Source organism: Plecotus auritus, assembly GCF_963455305.1.
Source record: "Plecotus auritus genome assembly, chromosome: 1".
Classification (NCBI taxonomy): domain Eukaryota; kingdom Metazoa; phylum Chordata; class Mammalia; order Chiroptera; family Vespertilionidae; genus Plecotus; species Plecotus auritus.
The window spans coordinates 214408717-214429899 of record NC_137770.1 but is presented as its reverse complement, the minus strand read 5'-3'; the positions used below and the strand labels follow the sequence as shown (position 1 = coordinate 214429899).

The 21183-nt window shown below is 40.2% G+C and overlaps 1 protein-coding gene across 10 annotated transcripts in view; it reads left to right on the top strand.

Annotated features, from left to right (window-relative positions):
* Positions 1–21183, top strand: part of KIT (KIT proto-oncogene, receptor tyrosine kinase) — a gene marked incomplete at its 5' end in the record, with an annotated part of 81720 nt that overhangs the window by 27366 nt on the left and 33171 nt on the right. For 4 of the 10 annotated variants that reach the window (XM_080667280.1, XM_080667283.1, XM_080667287.1 and 1 more), the window contains 4 exons: positions 9007–9276; positions 11811–12092; positions 13187–13323; positions 17393–17561. In XM_080667280.1, the coding sequence (XP_080523406.1) occupies positions 9007–9276; positions 11811–12092; positions 13187–13323; positions 17393–17561 (858 nt within the window). Of the gene's footprint in view, positions 1–8924; positions 9277–11810; positions 12093–13186; positions 13324–17389; positions 17562–21183 lie in introns of those variants that run through there. The other 6 variants (XM_080667288.1, XM_080667286.1, XM_080667284.1 and 3 more) reach the window with 2 other exon arrangements.

Here is a 21183-nt window from a genome sequence, read left to right as displayed (position 1 = left end):
ATGAGTTCTATCCAGATAAGGACTTTAATCTCTGTATTGCAAGATTAAAGATACATCTGAACTCTCTCTTACCCAGAATCTTCTGGAAATAGAATGATGCATCCAGATTCACATGATTCATTTAGGACTGTTCTCAAACTTGTCCATGGAGGCAGTGTTCAAGGCTAGAGGTAGTCGGGATTTGGGTGGTGTGTTTGAGAGTATGTAGTTGTGAGGTATAAGTTCTTTGAAAGCTCATGGTTTTTTTTTTCCCCCTGAAAAATGCATTTTATTTTACTTTCCATTTTATGCTATACTAGAGGCCCGTTGCATGATATTTGTGCAAGAATAGGCCTTCCTTGCCCTGGCTTCCCTCCCGGCTGCCCGGGAGCCTGCAAGTCCTCGCTCCCGGCCGAAGCACTGCTCCTGTAGCTTCCTCTGCCACCCCTCTCCTCCTCATAGCAGGCGCCCCGCCCCTCCCTGCTGCTCCCTGCCTGCATATGCAAATTAACCCACCATCTTGGTCAGGTTAATTTGCATACTCACTCCTGATTGGCTGTGGGCGTAGCAGAGGTATGGTCAATTTACATGTTTGTCTATTATTAGGTAAGGTAATGTAATATAAAAGAATGTTTAAAATTATTTGTCACTGAGCGAAACTGACCTTTTAGAAAGTGAGTTAGAAACACCATAGATCAGAGAAGCATACTCTGTAATATGATGTCCCAGATGATCTTCCCCTATCCTGTACCGCACATTTCCTCTATATGTAGTCATTCCTTCACAGAGCTCTCACTGAGCATGCTCTGTATTCCTGGTGGGATTTGAGACTAGAGATGGATACTGACCTTGCTTTGGGTTATGAGAGCTCACAGTTGTGTGTGTGTGTGTGTGTGTGTGTGTGTGTGTGTTTCATGTTTTGATTTGTGTTTTTTTTTTTTTTTGGGGGGGGTCCTTATAGTACCTGCTTTTTCTGAATCACTTACACCTTCTGAGAACTTTGCCTTTGCCTCTCCCTTCCTTGATTATACCTGCCAACAGGACACATGCAAACACCAAGTCTTCAGGCTCAGCTTTCACAGCCTCTCCCCCTTTTTATGGTCCTTTCAGGCAGAAGAATCGCTGTCCCTGTGAGTCTTGGGGACATATTCATCAACTTTCAGTATTTTTATTTCATTTGCATTGGACTTGTCTTCTACACAAGGCTGCCCATCAGCATCTGGTTCACTGTGGCAATAGATGCATGTTGAACTGACAGACTTGCATGGCTATGGTGGCCTGGCCGCACCACGGTGGAATGGGGACCATCTGGGAATCTCCACGGCTTCCTTCAGTGTGTGTGGGTGATCCAGAGTGGATTTGCACCTCCCTGCCACTGGGCAAGAGCATTTTAAGGACTTGAGTAGTTTTCACTGAGCTCATAATCCTGCTTCCCCCAATTTATTCTATTTTCAATATCATCTACTGTTTGAAAGCCTCATGGGTGTTGTGGGCAATTACTAGTATCCTTCCATCTTGCTTTTTAATCCAGTTTATTCCTATGGGGATAGAGAAGTATGTCAGAAACAGTAGGGTATACAAATCATTAGCTTTTTTATTACAAATTGTGGTTAAACAGTACATGAACCAAAGAGTCGTTGAACTCCAGTAGAGTTTTCAGCTCTGCATTAGTCACAGTTCTTGCCCTACTTCCCCAAAACTAGAGGAGGCCTCTCCATGTGGGTTTGCCTCCCCACCGTTATTTTGCTTGATTCCTTATATTTGTGTCCAAAGGACAAAAGGTTTTGAAATGACTTCCTTACCTTTAAACGCAGTTGTAAATCAGTCTTTGCAGCTTTAGGCATTTGTGAGGGGTGTGAAGACCGTGGGGGGACTGCTGAGACTCTGGATTGCAGTAGTGGTTGGCATGGTTCAGCCCCTACTGAAGGTGACTGGGGAGCACCTGTGCTCAAGCAGGTCGCTCCCTCTTACACACGTCAGAGAACCTTCGACAGTCAGAAGCCCAGCTGGACCAACAATCTGTCTTTTAATCCACAGGTCACAAAAAAACACAGGCATACCTTGAGTATTTTATTTTCACATAAGAAAAGACAGATGAATGGCTGCGTTCTTTTTGGTGGAGAAGTAAAACCTTTGAGTTTTGGTTATCTGAGTTTGGGTTGACTGATGGGAGTTCTGAGCTGCCGTCCTCACCATACACCACACCCAAAATGCAAGGTCTGCAGTTTCTAATTTCAGTTTCCATCAATGCAGTGCTTATGAAACAGTTGGAATGCAGGCTCCCTGTGTTTGTGAATTGGAGGCCCTCCCATAATCCTCTAGTGTTTTACTCACATTTAGTTGACAGTTGTCTTTTTTTTTCTCAGTTGAGCCATCTTATAAAGTGTTTCTGAGTTATCAGAGATTTCACAGCTCTCCCCACACATTCATATTTCATCAATTTTTATAACATGTACTTAATTTATACTAGTATTTAGTAGTGTCAAGTCGAACTTCCATAAACAGGTTTGAGAATAGAACGAAATGACTCAGGTAGTGTGAGTAGAAAAGCAAAAGTGTTTGAGAGAACCTGATAGCCTTGAACGTCCAAAGTCTCCTGGACAGTAGTGGCCAGTGTGGTTTAAAACTTAGGTTGTTGAGTCCAGCGGGTTAACAGAGCTCCTACTAGAAATGGCGACTTTGTAGAAGGCAATAGAGAGATGGGAATGAAGATACCACTCATGCCCCCTCACAACTGAGTGGAACAAATAAAAACGATAACAAATTAAAGTTCTACATGACCTGGTTTAAAACAAAGGGGCTCACAGAGGCTGATACTGGAGGTTAGAGTGATCCAATGAGAAAGAACCAAGATAGCGGAGAAAGTTTGAGGCTTCACATGGGCCTTGAATTTTAAAAAGTGTTGGATTTAAAAATTTTGGCTTTTCAAAATTATGCTAAAATCTACATAATATAAAAAATACCATTTTAAATGTTAAGACGGTGCCATTAAGTACATTCACGGTGTTGTGCAACTGTCACCACTATTTATTTCCAGAACTTTTTTTGTCATTCCCAACAGAGACTCTGTACCCAGTAAACTCTCTATGCCTCCCTACCCCTAGCTCTTGGTAATCTCTAGTCTATTTCCTGTTTCTATTAATTTGCCTTCATATAAATTCCACTTCATATATGTCCTTGTGAGTCTGACTTATTTCACTTAGCATAATGTTTTCAAAGTTTATTCATGTTGTGGCATATGTCAGAATTTAATTCCTTTTTATGGCTAAATAATATTCTGGTGTATGCATATACCTTGTTTAGTTTATCCATTCATCTGTCTGTTGAACTTGGGTTGTTTCTACCTTTTGACTATTGTGAATAATCCTATATAATAAAAGCATAGTATGCAAATGGTCCTCTCGAATGGGAGTTCTTTTGGGAGTTCGACCAAGGGGTGGGCCTGCCTGGGAAAGAGAGGGAGGCCCCGGTGGCAGGGGCAGCAGGTGGCCAGGGGAAGGGAGGGAGGCCCTGGTGGGGGTGGCGGTGGCAGGCGGCTGGGGGAAGGGAGGGAGTACCTGACTGGCAGCCAGCAGCTGCTGGGGACCCTACCAGTGCATGAATTTTGTGCACTGGGCCTCTAGTACTGCTATAAACATGGGTGTGCAAATACTTGTTGGCATTTCTGCTTTCAGTTCTTTTGGGTATGGTTGAATTTTATACTGGTGAAAGGCTCTGGAGGGTATATTGGCATATAGCTTGAATTCTTATTAAAATCTTGCATTGCTGACTGGTCCCAAGTGCCCCTTTCCTGCCTTGTTTTTGCTCTTTGAGTATAAGGACTGTCTTCTAGGGTCAGCACTGAGGAAAGTACCTGGATAAGTACTTGCTGAATAGTTCCTGGAGTTCCTAGCTCAGAGCCATCATTGACTATATATAGCTGGTCCCCAGAATGGTGTGTGTGTGTTTTTTTTTTGGTTGTTGTTCTTCTTCTTCTTGTATTTTGCTCATTAATTAACATGTGTTCAGGGAACAGAAAACAACTTTTAATATTAGCCCTAGCCAAACATAATTAGGGAAGTACATTGTCTAATGCAAAGAGTCCTGATGTAGATAAAACCCAATTTAACAAACATGTGTTGAGAACTTGCTGTATACCAGACACATTTCAAAATATGTAATTTCAGAGCAATTTCAAAACTCAGCTGGAATGCCTTATTGGTATTGAATTTTAAATATAATGAAGGTAGAAAGTTAAGTCTGTGTGTACACACACACACACACACCTTTTAACATGAATCTCCATAGTCTTTTTTTTTTTATTATTATTATGAGAACATTATAACAACATTCAAGATAGTTTGGAAAAAAGAGAATAAGTAATACCCACAGTCCCTCTTTAACATACGCTCTATTTTCATTTAAATAGTGTGAGTTTGAGGGTTGAACTTATAAATAATTTATTTGGAAAATAAAACAGTGAATGCTGTGGTGGTAATGATTTTAAAAAATTATTTTTAAAAACCCTAGGCATAAAGCATAGACTAGTGAGGTCAAATTTGGAAGCTCCTTTTTTCCAGGTATCCATGGTAGTATTGGTGGATGAACTCAACCACTCCCTTTGCTCAGTGAAGGTGCAGAGTTGACCTCTGTCCTCTTTTGGGGTTGGACAGTGGACAGTGGACATCTGTTACAGGGGCTGGGTGTTTAGGATCCTGACCTCCTTCAGTCTTCTATATGTCAGGGATCGAAGGACGTGCTTTTATGACTATGTGAAAGAGGGAAAGTACAATTTCGAATTCTTACTCTGAGGGCTCTAAGACCTGGCAGTCGGTAGATAAAGACAACTGTTGAGCATCAGTGCAAACCATGTGGTTGATGGGGCTGGACATGGTGGTGGGATTTAATGAGGACAGGTGATTGTGACCTGAAGTGGTGAGGGGACAACATCTATGAAGACTGGGCTATTCCACATGACAGGGAGGTGAATTGGTAGAGCAGGCATTTCCTCGGGCACAGGCAGGAAATGAGCATGCCAAGAATAAGGAATGTTTGCAGGATCCTTAGCCAGCATCCTAAGGGTCTGTCTTATTAGAAAGGCAGGTTGGATCCAGAGGGAACAGCTAGCAATGCATTTCAAGGAAGTGCTTTGTAAGCTGTACCTGCTGTCTCTGGTAGGGTTTTTTGAGACTGGGAGTGGGGTTGTTGAAAAGGTGGTGTTTTCAGCTGATGGACCTCAGGGTTATAAAATAGAATGAGATGGGGGTGGGGTAAGAGGCTGGAGTCATGGAGACCTTTTAGGAAAGGATGTTATCTCTCTGTGAGGAGGTCAATGAATGGCTACTGTGGGGTGGGGCAGCAGGGGTAGAAAGGATGTGTGGTAGAGATTTCAAAGGAAAGCTTGCTGGGATTTGCTGCCAAGGAAGGTAGAAGTCAGGCAGGAATTCATTTGGGAAATGATGGAACCGTACACATCCATGGGAAGTGAGTAAGTCAGGACTGATTGGAGGGATATTAAGAGGTTCTGTTTTCAGAATAATTGTGCCAAATATTAATCATGTGTTTTCTATGTGCCCAAGCACAGTTCGGAGTGCTTTACATAACAGCCTTATGAAATAGGTGCTATTACTGCCCCTACTTCACAGATGAGAAACTGAGGTAGCATTGATTAGTAACTTGCCTAAGTATTACATACTTAGTGGCAGAGCCAGGATGCAAATAGAGACAGTCTTAATTCAAGAGCCAAGCCCTTACCTAGTATGCTTTACTGCTTCTCTGTAATAGCTAGCACTTACTAACAACTGCTCAGTCCTGGGTTAAGCTCCGTGCATGTATTTACTGCTTTTGACTCCCATAATAACTCCCATGAAATGAAGGTATTTTTATCATCATTTTTCAGATGCATAAACTTGGACACAGAGATGTTGAGTGACCTACCTTAAGTCACACGGCTAGGCCTTGCCTATATTGGCATGGTAGGTCTCCAGTAGGCAGCAATATTTATTTGCCTGGATTGCAATATCTACATATGTCCTCAAGATTCAATCATGAGAAAATTGAATTGATTGGCATATTTGGGATATAAATACTGGAATAATTTTTGGATTGAACTTACTGTCAATGTCATTCATAATCACTTGGAACTACTCTTAATTTAAAGGGGGTAAATAATTGAAATGGTAGTGTCTCTATTTATGGCTGTGCCTATTTTCATTATTTAATACTCTGGATGACTTTGAAAATAATCCCAACCACTTCATTTTCATATTCTGACAGTTCCATTTAGGTGTTGAGCCTACTGGGTACAGATAGTCTCGTCTATAGCATTTATCATGTTGTTGGTGCCTAATAATATTTTTTATTACAATTGACCTTATTGCTATCTTCTACACATCAAGGCTGCCGAGTGTCCTCTGATGTGGGGTGTACTTTGCTTGACGTCATGGAGGTCCAATTGATGCCATGGTTGAAAAGCACCCAAATGAAATATTTGTTTGGATAACAAACTGGACTTGAGACTGGTCATCTGTAGACACCTGCAGGGGACAGTTTCAGCCCGTTAGAGCACATTCGGTCTGTCCCACCCTCTTCACGGATCTTACTTTTTACCTTCAAATGTCAACAGGTCTTTGATGTTCTTTCAGTTGTAGCCTTTGGCTACAGACCTGTTTCTCTGCTTCCTCTTGCTGTAGCTCTCCAAGGAGAGGTCTATACTTGCAGCCTTTAACCTTGGAGCAAACAAATTCCCACTCAACTGAAATTGTACTCTTGGATTTCCTGTGGTCTCGTCTAACCAAATTTAGGGACTTTTGTTCATGTTCATCCCCTTTGATCTTGTTCGGCATCTGTCCTAGACCCACCTTTTCTTTGAAACCTCTTATCTGTTGCCTTCCTTGCATCTTTAGCCTTTCCCCTTTCTTTCTTTCTGGTGGTCTTTTTTTTTTTTTTTTTTTTTTTTTTTGTCTCAACTCTTTTCTACACCCTCTTAGCTGGAAGCGCTCTCTATCTAAGGTTGGTACTCAGTGTGTTTCTCTTTGTTTCACAGCCCTTTTCCTTGATTGTCTGGCCCCAGGCTTTTAACTGTACACATTATTGCTCTGCTTCCACCACCTGAATTTCAAGTCGTAGAGTGAGAAGTCCATCTACTGCCAATGTAGCGCATGGGAGCAGGTCTCTTGCCTCTCCTGTCCCAGTCCCTTTCTGACTGTGTCTCCACCTCCCTGCCCCAGCCATCCTGAACATGCAGAGGGTTTCCTGGTATGGCTACGTTTGCTGCCTTTGCCTCCCTCCAGCCCCTTTCTCCACCTGGCTTGAATGGCTTTAACTCCTCCTTCAGAGCTCAGGTCGGTTCTTGTCTCCAGCCTTGTATGTGTGTGGAGGGGACACACACACTCTGCACAGGAGCCATTTCCTCTGGAGAACCTGCAGAGGTGATTGAAAGCCCTCCCCCGCCCCCAGGGTGTTCTGTTTTTCTCTTGCCTACCCCACCACACCCAGGGACCTTTTCTTCTCTCTCCCTCATTCAGGTCACCCATGACTCCATCTTTTGTATTTTTAATTGCACTATAATCTAGAACAGTGGTCGGCAAACCGTGGCTCGCGAGCCACATGCGGCTCTTTGGCCCCTTGAGTGTGGCTCTTCCACAAAATACCACGGCCTGGGCGAGTCTATTTTGAAGAAGTGGCGTTAGAAGAAGTTTAAGTTTAAAAAATTTGGCTCTCAAAAGAAATTTCAATCGTACTATTGATATTTGGCTCTGTTGACTAATGAGTTTGCTGACCACTGACCTAGAACCATTAATGTGTTCTTCCTTGACAGTATATTTATCCTCCTCTTGAGTCTCAAACCCTTAATGTAGGTCCTTATCACTTTTGCCTCCCTGAGGACCAGAGCTTTTCACCGATCTCCTTGAATCTAGGTGGTGTTTGGTATCTCACAGTGCATGTCATTTATCTACTGAGAAACCTGTGGTGACTCTACATGGTCTCTGAGGTACATTCCACATATGTATACCAGATGTCCATCCTACTTAGCCTGCTTAGTCTTACCTCATATGGTCTCCACTGTGTTCTCTTCCACCTCCTCTTGATATTGTCAAGGTTCAGCCCATTTCTTTTTTTTCAGCTTGTAGCTATGTTTCTTGTATTCTGACACTTGAGCAGTGTGTTGAAGCTCGGAGTTAGGTCCACCCGTAGGGACCACAGGTCACACTTACATGGACTTTGCCCCAGCACCTGGCACGGTGCTTCTGCAGATCATGAGAGCACAATTAATGAACAGATGTTTGCCTTTATGCAACAGGTACATGAATGGATGAGTGAATCGGCTGCTGTGAATTTTCTAAGGTTCAGGCTTCATATTCAGAGTCTGAAGTTTCCATCTTTAAACTACTTTCCTACCAAAGAAACCTATCTAGACATTAGGTTGATTGGTCTGCAACCCAGCATTTGCCATGAAACATCTCGTGGTCTGATCTTTAAAATGGCACTTTTATTTTCTGCCTTATTGTTTGAAACTTGTAAATAGTTCTCCTTTTGATGACTATCACCATATAAGGAGAACTACATAGAAATAACTGAATTCACAGGCTTTAAGAAAAAGCCAAGCTATGTCATGGTCATGTGCATTTTGCCAAAAAGAGTGACAGGCCAATGGCTGTTCTTTTGCAGTGTGGGACTTTGTTTTTGTTGGTTTTAAGCCAGTATCCGAGTGTTAGCATCATCGCAGTGGCCCATATTCAGAAAGGAAACTTGACCCAGCTGTGTGTTTGACCCAGAGAAGGCCATGGCATCCAGCAAGTCTTGGCTTACAATACCAAGTATTACCTCAACACCCAGTGTTACCTCAGGATTAATTGAGGATTGCAGAAAATAACTTAATTTTCTAGATGAACAAACTTAAAACAGAACTCTTTCAGACTATAAATAGCAGGGCAGCTTTGTCCTATTTTTATTGTACACAAAAGATGAAAATCAATATTGGAAGAAATGCTTTATTTCGCCAAGGAAAAAGATCATACTCAACACCATTCCCATTTTTCTTGGCAGGCTCTTCGCAACCATCTGTGAGTCCAGGGGAACTGTCTCCACCATCCATCCACCCAGCAAAACCAGAGTTAATAGTCAGTGTTGGCGACGAGATTAGGCTGCTATGCACCGATCCAGGATTTGTCAAATGGACTTTTGAGACCCTGGGTCAACTGAGTGAGGAAACACACAATGAATGGATCACGGAGAAAGCAGAGGCCACCAATACAGGCAATTACACGTGCACCAACAAGGACGGCTTAAGCAGTTCCATTTATGTGTTTGTTAGAGGTAAATGCTCAGCTTTCTTTGATGCTGTGCTTCAGAGAACTTAATATCCTGTTCTTAATTATGGATGACATATAGATGACTAAGCCGTGGGTGAAATATTACTGGCTGGATCTAGGAAGCCTAGACCAAATTTTTCTTTGTCAGCTTCTCCATCTTTTGATACACAGTGGCTTTGGATATGATTCCAGCTGAAGGTCTGCAAGGCTGTGACACTCTTCCTAATGAGATTACAGTGTGGTCAGCCCATTTGTCCTGGTGCTCTGGGTAAACCCTGAGGATAAATTAGGCCCTTTGGGAAGGCTGCATTTTAATGCCTTGAGATCTCAGATACTCCCACTTAGTAAAAAACACTTCAGGGAACTAAAGGTCTCCAAAGGCCTCAACAAGACTAACACTTCAAGAGGACTGACCCACTTTTAAGGGATAAACTCAGAAAAATTACTCAGTCAGCAAAGCATCCCATGTCCTTTCTAGGTTCTTAATAGATGTCACTTGATTCATTTGAAAAATTGTGACCTCTTAGAAACAAAAGAAAAATATGATCGTTGGTTTTCTATAACTCATTTCCTGTGATGAATTCAGTGATTCAGCTGTGTATCTTTGTCAAGAGGAGGTTTGTGGGGGGTGGGGAGTGAGTACCTTTTTGTGTTGATGTAAAAACTGAAGCACTTGAAGCTTAAGAGAGACAGCCAGGTTATAAAGAGACATACAGGCCCACTTCTAGTCCTGGGCTGTACCTGGAGTGGGGCTGTCATTGAACCAGGCCTGAGGAGGAGGCCTCATCCATGATATTATGGAAGAATAATGAATAAGTTTATCCCAAATCATAATCCTGAGCAACCTCAAGAGTCTCAGTTCCTCCCTGCAACGTTTGATAAAATCACCTGCTCTATCTTCTTCACCTAAATGTCATTAGGGAGACAGAATCGTGCACATTCTAGCTTTATCAGGGTTAGTAAGGTGACTCACATGGTCGCCATAAAGGGTGCCATGAGATTGACTCTGCCTCTCCTTAGTTTGTATGTTGTCTTTCCTAGTTGGATGGCTGAAAGGAGCCCACATGGATAGGCCACAGCTCAGCCTCTGGGCATGGCTCCATAGTTGTTGAGCCAACCTGTGCCCCGTTCTTTGACAGAGGTTCTCTGTGTTTTCCAGGTGGTAATAAGAATTCTGCTTATTAATAGGATGTGTAGACAACTGACTAAAAGGGGAGAAATGCTGAACTAGTCAAATCAGTCTCTCAGAACTCACCAATTTTCTTTACAGGGGAAGTCGTCCTCCATAACTTAGAGCTAGACTTAATTATTACTGATTTAAGATGTTTGGAGACTTACACAATTGAGGTTACAGCAATGTAGAAAATCAGGTCATTGTTGTAAGGGCCAGACTCAAGCAGCTGAGAAAGAGTAGATGGGAAAATAACCAACTCTGGCCATAGACCATTCACCCACCGTGAAGTAATTTATTCACAAAATAAATGTAAGGCTGAGAGATACATAATTCATTTTGGAAAACTCTTTTTCCAATTGGTCAAAATTAAATGGTGAGATGTATATTTCAGTTATAATAAGTTGATTTTTGTGGAACATCTAATTTCCAGGTTGGAAAGATAATAAAAAACAAATCTGTTGGCCCGACTGTGTATCTATATTATCTGTACACGGTAAAGGGTGGCAGCATATGGTGGATACAGAATGAGGTTTGTCTTTGCTTATATGGGGTCCCAGTCTGCCTGAGGCTTTCCCAGTCCATCAGACCCCCTTTCACCTACAAGGGTTCTGGTTTAGACGATAAAGTATTTGCTACAGTATTCCCGAAACTCATAAACTCCCCTTGTGAGTTTGAAATTATTTTATTTCCAAAAGTTATACTTAACTTTTAAGGAGTTTGAATAGAGTGAAGGCCCCATGCTATTTGTACCGGGATGGTCGGCTGATAGTTTTCTAGATTCTATTCAGAAGCCAAAGATCTGGGAGACTGGGAACTCTGGAAAGGGCCCTCCCAGAGGGCTTAGGACACCTTCCCCTGACCCTAAGAGGTGTTATCAGGCAGCTTATTCTTGGCCAGTGCTCCTTAAAGTATTACGGGTTGCAGAAAAAGAGTGATGGTTATGATAAAATATGAGTGCACACATTTGGTCTAGGTCAGAGCTGGGTGTTTGGCTTCTGCCCAGCCATTTTCAGGCGACATCATTTTAGGAGAATCACTTTTTTTGAGCCTTCAGTTTCTTTATCTATAAAATGGGATAATGATAGTGCCCATCACGTAGGAGTATTTTGGGAATGAAATGAAGTACATAGTGTATAATGGTCCAAGCTTAGTGCCCTACACATGGAAAGTGTTTAATAAACATTAACTCTTACTGGTTAGTGTTATTTGGGTAAATCCTACTTTTGCCTGCAAAGAAAAAAATTCAGCAGCCATTTGATCCGCTGGGAATGGTTGTTGGGAAAGGTAATGTTTTCGATCTTTGAGAAGGGTTTTTTCAGTGCCTGTGACCAGATTCAAATCACTGATTTTTTAATATGTTACAGATCCTGCAAAGCTTTTCCTTATGGGCCTGTCCCTGTATGGGAAAGAAGGCAATGACACGCTGGTCCGCTGCCCTCTGACTGACCCGGACGTGACCAATTACTCCCTCACGGGCTGCGAGGGGAAACCTCTTCCCAAGGACTTGACGTTTGTCGCGGATCCCAAGGCCGGCATTACCATCAGAAACGTGAAGCGCGAGTACCACCGGCTCTGCTTGCACTGCTCTGCGGACAGGAAGGGCAAGTCAGTGCTGTCGAAGAAATTCACCCTGAAAGTGAGGGCAGGTACGGGCCCTTGATTACTTTCCTCTGGGAGCTGGACCATCCGTTGATCGAAAGAGGACGTCTCTCTTTTCAGTGGTCCATCTTAGCACAGCCGGTCGGGCAGCTGGCTCTTTAATTCCCCCAACTTGAAATAATGCCAGCTGCTTGTGAATTCTTTATTCCCCAGGGGACTAGCCCATGACTGCCTTCAGCTGGGTGCGTCGCCCAGAGATTGGCATTTAGACCATACTGGGGACAGTCATAAAACCTATTGACTTTAGGACATGCCGGTTTCATAATTGCATGAAGTGTTCTTTCCAAGAGAAACCCATTGGGAAGCTTTAGTTACACTGTTTGAAAAGATTAGCATACACATTTTTCACTCCCTTCTTTACTATTGATATATGGGCCAATTTCTCCTCAGCTATTTAATTTTAATGCATTCTCAAACTATTCATAATCCGAGGAGGAAAGTACCAACTAACCATGGACCTCATTCTCATTGTGACATTATAGGTACATTATTTTGGTTGCAGGTAGATAATTTAGATTTTGTACTTCAGAGGCCATCTCACTCAACACCAGCTGGCAATCAGCTATTGAATAGTTTTTATTAAGGCTTTTGAAAAAGTATACTCACTGGGATTAAGGAAAAATTTGATTATTTAAGACCTGGGATTTTCAGAAATGAGCAAGATACTATTTTTACAACACATGGGAAAGATGCCTGTTTGGTTGGAAGAATATAATTAGTTGTAGGTCACATCCTCACGAAACCGGCAGGGTTGTGTGAGATGAAGATAAAAGCTGCGTCCCCTCGCCTGGGCTTCTACCTGTTTCGAATTAACATTGACCAGGAGCGGTCTGATCTCAGAGCAGACACTCCTGTTTTCCCCACTCAATATTAATGAATTTACTTGAAGGATGATGCATGGTTTAGTTGTTGATGTCTTTAGATATGCAAGTAAGTAATACAGATCAGTTAGCACCATACTTCATATTTTTACTTCAAAGATGCCAGAAGAAGCTGTGTGCATTTGAGGAAAAACGGTAAGTAAAAATGTCATGCTTTGATAGGACGAATTATTTGAGGACCACATCTCTTTTTATTCTAGCCATCAGAGCTGTACCAGTTGTGACTGTGTCCAAATCAAGCTCTCTTCTTAGGGAAGGGGAAGAATTCACAGTGACATGCTCCATAAAGGATGTGTCTAGTTCCGTGGACTCAATGTGGATAAAGGAAAACAGCCAGGTGAGTGAATTGTTTCCTTCATTTTTCTCAATATATCATTCTCTGCATGTGGGAGATTTTCACTTTTTTTTTTAAAGTCTATTAATTGTCCTGGGGGATGGCTCAGCTGGCATGTCTGTCTGAGGGGGGACTGTCTGGGAGTGTGTGCAGATGCATATTTTCCCCTTTCATAACACCATATGTGGCTGTGTACACTTATTATTGGTGAAAAGTACATGTCATTTTATACATTTGTTTTAGATAATCTACAAGATAACTTCAGAATTATGTTATTGTCTTATGCTGTTGTGTTTTTTTTTTAAACAACTTTAGTTAGGGAAATTAAAAAATACACAAAACTAATGGTTAACTCCATAAATACCTTGATTTTCAAAGCTATGATTGATACTCTTCAGGCCAGATTATTTAAAATATTGGGAAGAGTTGCCAGTTTTTTCCCTCCCATATTTAAAAAGAATAATTCGTCTCAGATATTTACCAGGAAGCTCTTTTCTCCCTCGTAAAGTGGCTTATCCATTTGAGAGATGGGTTTCTTTTTGTATGGATCTGATTTCCTCCTTTGAGGCTGATTACCTGCGATCAAGTTGCTAATGGTTTTCTATTTGTTTTAGTTGCTATTAATAAAATGGTTATCTTTAATCTGAAACATTCGGACAGGTTTACATTCTCATTCATTTAACAAATGCATATTGAATGTCTACTATATGTCAAATTACTATGTTAGGTATATCTTAAAATGAAATAAATTCTAGCCAGTTATATTTGAAGTTTTTTCTCTCTCTAAATACTCATTAATAGCAGGGTCTTTAAAATGTCTAATTTCTCTAATATTTTGTTTACAGTTTTCATTGACTGAGTTTTTCAGTAATTTTTGTTTGAATAATCTTGGCCATCTAGTTAGTTAGCTGTCATAGTGATTTTTTTTTTTTCAGTACATATGTATGCATCACATTGGAAAAAAGAAAGGCTATATTTTTCTCCTGTTTCTCTTCTTCCTTATCATGCCCTGTATTCAACAATGGCAATTTTATGCCTTTTAAAAGAATTCTTTGCTAAACAAGTAACCATGGTGATTAGCATAATGCAAAGCATCATGATGGTATTCATGTGGACCTGTGATGGATGATACCTTGCTAAATGAAGCCTGCCATGGACTAGAAGAATGGATTGTCCCATGGACTTGTTCTTTCAAACCAATGGCTCAGAGAAATAAGTTTTAGTTTCCATATCGTGTAATTTAATAAAAACAATGGCTTATGTATGGACTTTTGACTAACCTTCCTGAACACAATCCTATATTAATTGGCTTTTTATAATTCTTGATTTCAGATGAGAGAACAGTTTAGCCTGTGTGTGTATTTGAGCTTCAGCATAACTTGAAAATTAGCCTTTTTGAGAGGAGAAATTAAATTGCCCCAGGCAGTTTTGCTCTGAACCATTTTTCCCAGGAGCCCTGGATGCCATTCCCAATTAATCCACTGGCACTGGTAGATAAGCCTTCAGTGTTGGGAGCTCTTTGGGGAAATCCCAGTGTGCGCACCTCCAAGGGTTAAGGAAAACCAAATCACGTGCAAGCAATATGTAATGTGTGACTTGCAGATGGGGCTCGTGGCTCTGTGCCAAGGTTCATCTATGAATCTTTTATTGATATCCTTCGGCTTAATTTGGAATACTTAGCACTGTTAGCGCTGTCAAATTATCTTTAAAATCTATAGTATTTGATTCTAACCAGTTAGAGTCATGTAGCTCACAATGAAATATAGGGTAAACTGTTTTAGAGTTTTTGCAATTTTTTTTGTTTTAAAATGTAAGAGACTCTGAAATTTATTCAGCACTTGTAAGTCTTGGTTAGCTTTTCTAGTGCTTATAAATCCATGTATTTTTACCTGCTTTTGATTATGATCTTCGACAGCATCCAAAATTATGGTCTTTGGGGTATGTGTCGACATTGCATCATTTATGTCCAAGATGGCACTCACATGTTCAGTGTCCCTATGTAGCTCCCAAAGGCAGACTCTTGGGCTCTTGTAAGAACCACAAGGAAGATACCTGAAATCTGGAACCTGGTATATTATCTGTCCATTGTCACTCTGCCTTTGCAGAGGAGAAGTCTGTGACATGATGGCCTGGTAAAGGTTAGAGAAAATGTCACTTCACCTCGCTATTGCATTTTCTTAACAACGGATCTTATGCAGTGAAGTGGCAGATGTCTGCCAATTAATTATCAGAAGAATCTCTTAGAAGGGAGTATTTTTAAATCTGCACAGTGCTCCTAACTGGAGAGGCCTTTAAAAACCCTTGTTCCCTTAGTCCCTTTTAGAAACAAAGGACTGGTGCTATTCTTGACTTGTCCAGGATCTCACAATTAGTTAACAAAAAGAAAGTTTCTTTTCTTTTTACTCAGAACACTCACCGTTGGCAGTCAGCATTTATGTGTGTTTATTTTAATGTAAAAAAACTTTCCAGAACTATCCTAACATGAGAAAGAGAAATAGGTATAATTCCACAATTGTATATAGTAGTGCTGTGCATTGGAAATACAATTTGAACCTCCTGTGTAATTTTAAATTTTCTGGAGGCACATGACGAATAGTAAAAAAGTAAAATTGATTTTAATGATATACTTTATTAGACCCACTATATTGAAAATATTTATATCGTGTTATTAACATAAAATTACTAATGGGCTATTTTACATTATTTTTTTCATTTTGGCTTCAATATTTGGGACATATTTTATATTTTAGACACAACTCAATTTGGATGATTTTTTTTGAAGTGTTCAGCATTCCAATGTGGCTAGTCCTTATAACATGCTATATTGCCTGCATTTTTCGTATTTCTTTTCTTTCTGTCCCCACACATATGTATTATCATATGGTTGTAGTTTTAAGTTACACTCAATTTATGTTTTTTAAGTAATTGAAACATTTTCTTGTTTTCACATATTCCTAATTTTTATGCCTGGTGTACATTTACTTCATCTGAGTTTTTACTATAGTAAACATCTTGGAGCTTTTGGTTTTTGTTCAGTTATTTCCTTGATATAAATTTGCTGGAGTGATCAGGGGTATGAACATGCTGCCAAGTTGCTTGCCAGAGGGTTGTCCTGATTTACAGGACTGTCAGAATGGCCAGACACTGAGAGTTTCACGGCGGCCTGGCCAGTGAATCACCCTTGATCTCCTTCCATGTCAGTATCAGCTCCTATTTACTTTCTATTTTAGTTGTTGTTATTTTTTCCATTGTAATAGGAATGTGTCACATTTCAGGAAATTTGGGAAGGCAGAAAGCTATATGCTGCTCCTTTTAATCTTTTCAGAGAACAAGTGTAGTTTGTTTTTTCCCATGACATTTCCCACACAAGAAATCTCCCCATGTCTTGTCTTCAGACAAATAGTAAGAGTGGGATGGTGATATCACAAGGCTAATTCACAACATTTTTCTCTTCAGCTCATGCTTAAATAAGTTGGGGCTTGGTTTCAATGTGTATTACATACCTCAGATCTCTCTTTGATGAGAGTTGCCGAATTCTGCTTGGTAAAAATTGTAGGGCGAATTTTCAAGTTAGTTGTAGACATTGTGATTCTCTTTTTATGCATGAACATAATATACATGCTAATAAAACAGAACATTATTTTTATTAGCAATCTGTTTTTTTTCAACCACTGGAATACAGAATAAAAATACATAATAGGAAATATCGATATAAGTATGCTGACTCAATATAAAATAGCAGTATTCTGTAATATTTCTTATATAGTGACACTGTTAAAAATATTTAGCACTGCAGATAATTTGGAATGATGAATGCTATGGTTATTAAGAAATGAATTTTCATGTTTTTCCCAATCATTAATAATGACTATCTCTCAATATAATCCTGTAATATGAAGTGTTCCAATGACAGACTTGTCATGATGCTTTATTATTCTTACTTAAGTAGTGTATAATGAATGCTAATATGGAGAAGTTAATTGCTGCTATTTTTAATTTATCTAGGAGAGATCCTGAATATAAAGTTTATGGTAATCTTTGATTTTTTTTTCTCTCCTTCTGAAACCAGCAGACTAAAGCACAGGTACAGAGTAATAGCTGGCATCAGGGTGACTTCAATTTTGTACGTCAGGATCGGCTGACTATCAGCTCAGCAAGAGTGAATGATTCTGGAGTGTTCATGTGTTACGCCAATAACACTTTTGGATCAGCAAATGTCACAACAACCTTGGAAGTAGTAGGTAAGTATCATTATGGGAATGTATAAATTACTGGCAGTAGTGAAAGAAGAAATTACTGATTTCCTTTTTATGTAAATGGAATGTTGAACAAATTCTTAGAAATTCTTATCATTACTGAATGAATGAATGAAAATGATCATTGTAGCCTCTTCCAACTAGAGCACAAAAGCAAATTCTACCTGTTGAGTAGAGGGAAGTGGAAAGCTGTAATTGAAGTTGTTCAGACCTTTCCTTCTCTATGCTACCCACCCCTACCCCCCAAAACAAATAAAGTATAATTGGAGCTTTTTCAAAAATTCTTGTCCTTGCTGAATGACTTGAGTTTGGAAATGGATGTAGAATTTATCTGTTGAGGAATGAAAATGCTTAAAACAAAGTTATTTCTCTGAATCTTTTGGTGGGGCTCCTCATCCTCAGCCTTTTGGTTTCTTGTTTTATCACTCATGGCTCTAGCTCATTTGTAGCAGGAAGGGATGAATTGGGCTTCTCCTTCCCACCCCACCTCACCCTGTTCTCCACCTTAGAGGTGGTTGCATGAACCTTCAGAAGGGAGGTCACAGGGACATGGGTTACTGATTCTACAGAGCATAAACTGGAACATGGTAACCTGTGCCTCTAACCCAGGGGTGGGCAAACTTTTTGACTCGAGGGCCACAATGGGTTCTTAAACTGGACCGGAGGGCCGGAACAAAAGCATGGATGGAGTGTTTGTGTGAACTAATATAAATTCAAAGTAAAGGAGCGGAGGGGAGAGCAAGAGAACCGGATAGAACAGCTGGATCTGGCCCACGGGCCGTAGTTTGCCCAAGGCTGCTCTAACCCCATCATATCTGATACACACATTGGTTTAGCCTTTTCTTCCCTACTCTAGAAATCTCACTAAATATGTATTTTCCAAGCATCTACTTAAAGAGAACAGAGTGTAGTGAAGTATTGGATGTTTTGATTTATGGAAAATAATAATGATTGTAAAATTACCTCATTTACACATTTTTTTTTGTCTTTTGAATATTGTTCGAATTTAATCTATTTTCTTGTCTTTTTAATGCAACCTTTTTTTTAGTGCTTGACTTTGATGAAGTACTTGTAAGGTGGAGAAATTCTTCATCCAGCAATAATAAAACGATGCCATATCTGTTTTCATTTTTTTCCCCTTTCTCCCCATATTTCTTCAAAAACTTATGTAGTAATGTTAGAGGTCTGTGATTTGTCCCACGATAATCTCATATAATTTTGGTATTTCTGCCCATGTTGTAATTGAAAGGGTCTCTCCAGACTGAACATGGAAAAGACACTTTGGTTGCAATTACATAGAGTCAGCACAGAGAAAGAGTACTACTCTGTCCCTAAGTGTGATTGTGAGCCATTTATTAATTTGAATAGAAGGCTATGCTTTTAAAATATTAAACTCAGTAAGTGCTAATTTGCTAAGTTGATTAGGGAGCATGTTGATATATCAGCTTCAGCCCCAGAAAGCAATTAGTAAGGATGTTTTGAGCATATTGTTGTATGTAATCAGATTTTTAAAAATCCATTCATCAATTTCCAAGAATATAACTGTATAACTGGAAAGACTTGTGGCTGAGAAATCTGAATCTGGTTTTGTATTGTTTCAGGAGTGGGTTTGGGTGGGACAAGACCAGGAAGAGACAAAGAGAAAGGTAATGTCTCCAGGGGCTGGAGTAGAATAGCATTTGGATACAACGTAGAGTGGTAGAGAGAACAGGGCTATGTGACGGCCCAAACTTGGTTTGGAGTTGGGGCTCTGCCACTTAACTTTCTAATGTACCCTAGTTTCCCTCTGCCTGCATTGTCTCTTCTGAGAAACACAGCCACAAGTCCCACGTTGTGGGAAGGAGAAAAGGCAGTAGATTTTATAGAAGTACCTGTACAGTATTTGCTCTTAATTAAATATTAATGCATTATCAGATTCTTAATGCAGATGTACTTGAAAAAAAATCATACTTTTATGCTAGAACAACCCAGGTGGAGTTCTTTGATTCTAATAATTCTTACACTTCATGAATTTCATGCTCTATTCCAAAATAGGACATAAAACTATATTGAGCAAACCAGACTATAGAAAACTTGGAGGGGATTTCAAGACAAGTGTTTTATACATGATGATTGTGAGAGATACTTTTGTGCAATATTGTCTATAATATTTGAATGTTTTTTCCATTGTGTGTTTTGAATTTATAACCTTGAAAACCTGAAAACGTAGTGTAGCAAACAGAGGAAACATTTATTCCTTCAAAATTAACCTAAATTAGCTTAAAGAATGGCAGAGGATATCATTTATGATTCAGGAATTAGAAAAGGGTGATGGTTTGCATAGCCACATTCATTTGGATGGTTGTCCATTCTCACCTGAAAAATCCTTTTCAATTGGTACATAGAACAGTTGGACTATTTTTTATTCTGAATCTGTAGAAACTAAAGGGCACTAAATACTGTTTTGGCTATGTCATGTAGGACTTCAATATATTTAACCAAATAGCACCAAAATAATGATAATTTTAAATTCCATAATTTTTGAAAACAATCAAAATTTTTTAAATGTATTTTATTGATTTTTTTACAGAGAGGAAGGAAAAGGGAGAGAGAGTTAGAAACATTGATGGGAGAGAAACATCGATCAGCTGCCTCCTGCACACCCCCCCACTGGGGATGTGCCCACAACCAAGGTACATGCCCTTGACCGGAATCAAACCTGGGACCCTTGAGTCTGCAGGCTGACGCTCTATCCACTGAGCCAAACCAGTTAGGGCAACAATCGGAAAATTAAAAATTCTTTTATAATTCCACTGACTTGATGTAACCATTAAGATTTGTTATATTTATATTTTTGTATGCAACAGGGTTTTATTTGTACATACAACTCATTCTATCTCCCTCTCTCATTCCCTTTCTCTCTTCCTCTCTCTTTCTCAATGAAAGTAGACACTCACATAGTAAGAAGAGGTCAGCCTTAGTTTCTCATAGACCTGTATTCAAATCTGGGCTCTTCCATTGGATAGCTAGCCATATGGCTTTCCAGGACTTAATGTTTTCCATCTATAAATTAGGGGTTATAGGCTTTCTCTTTCAGCATTGTAAGATTAGGTATTTGTTATACTCTATACTAATAAAAGGGTAATATGCTAATTAGGCCGGGTCGACCAGACATCTTCCAGTCCTTCTGCCTTCCTTCCAGACAAAGCCACTGGACAAAGCCAAGGTGGCGGGGGCCGAGGCAAAGATGGTTAGGGGCGATCAGGCCAGCAGGGGAAGCAGTTAGGGGTGATTAGGCTGGCAGGGGAAGGCAGTTAGGGGCAAGTAAGCAGACAGGCAGGCAGAGGGGTGGGGTTAGGGGCGATCAGGCAGGCAGGCAGGTGAGTGGTTAGGATTCAGTGATCCCGGATTGCGAGAGGGATGTCTGAAGGGTCTTGGATTAGAGAGGGTGCAAGCCGGGCTGAGGGACCCCCTCCCCCTGCCCCTGCACAAATTTTGTGCACTGAGCCTCTAGTTATTAAATAAAATGTATGCTAAAGTACTTAGGGTAGTTCTTGGCACATAGTAAATATTCCATAAATGGTAGCTATAAAAATAATTTTGGCAATTATTTTATTGTGTTATTTTT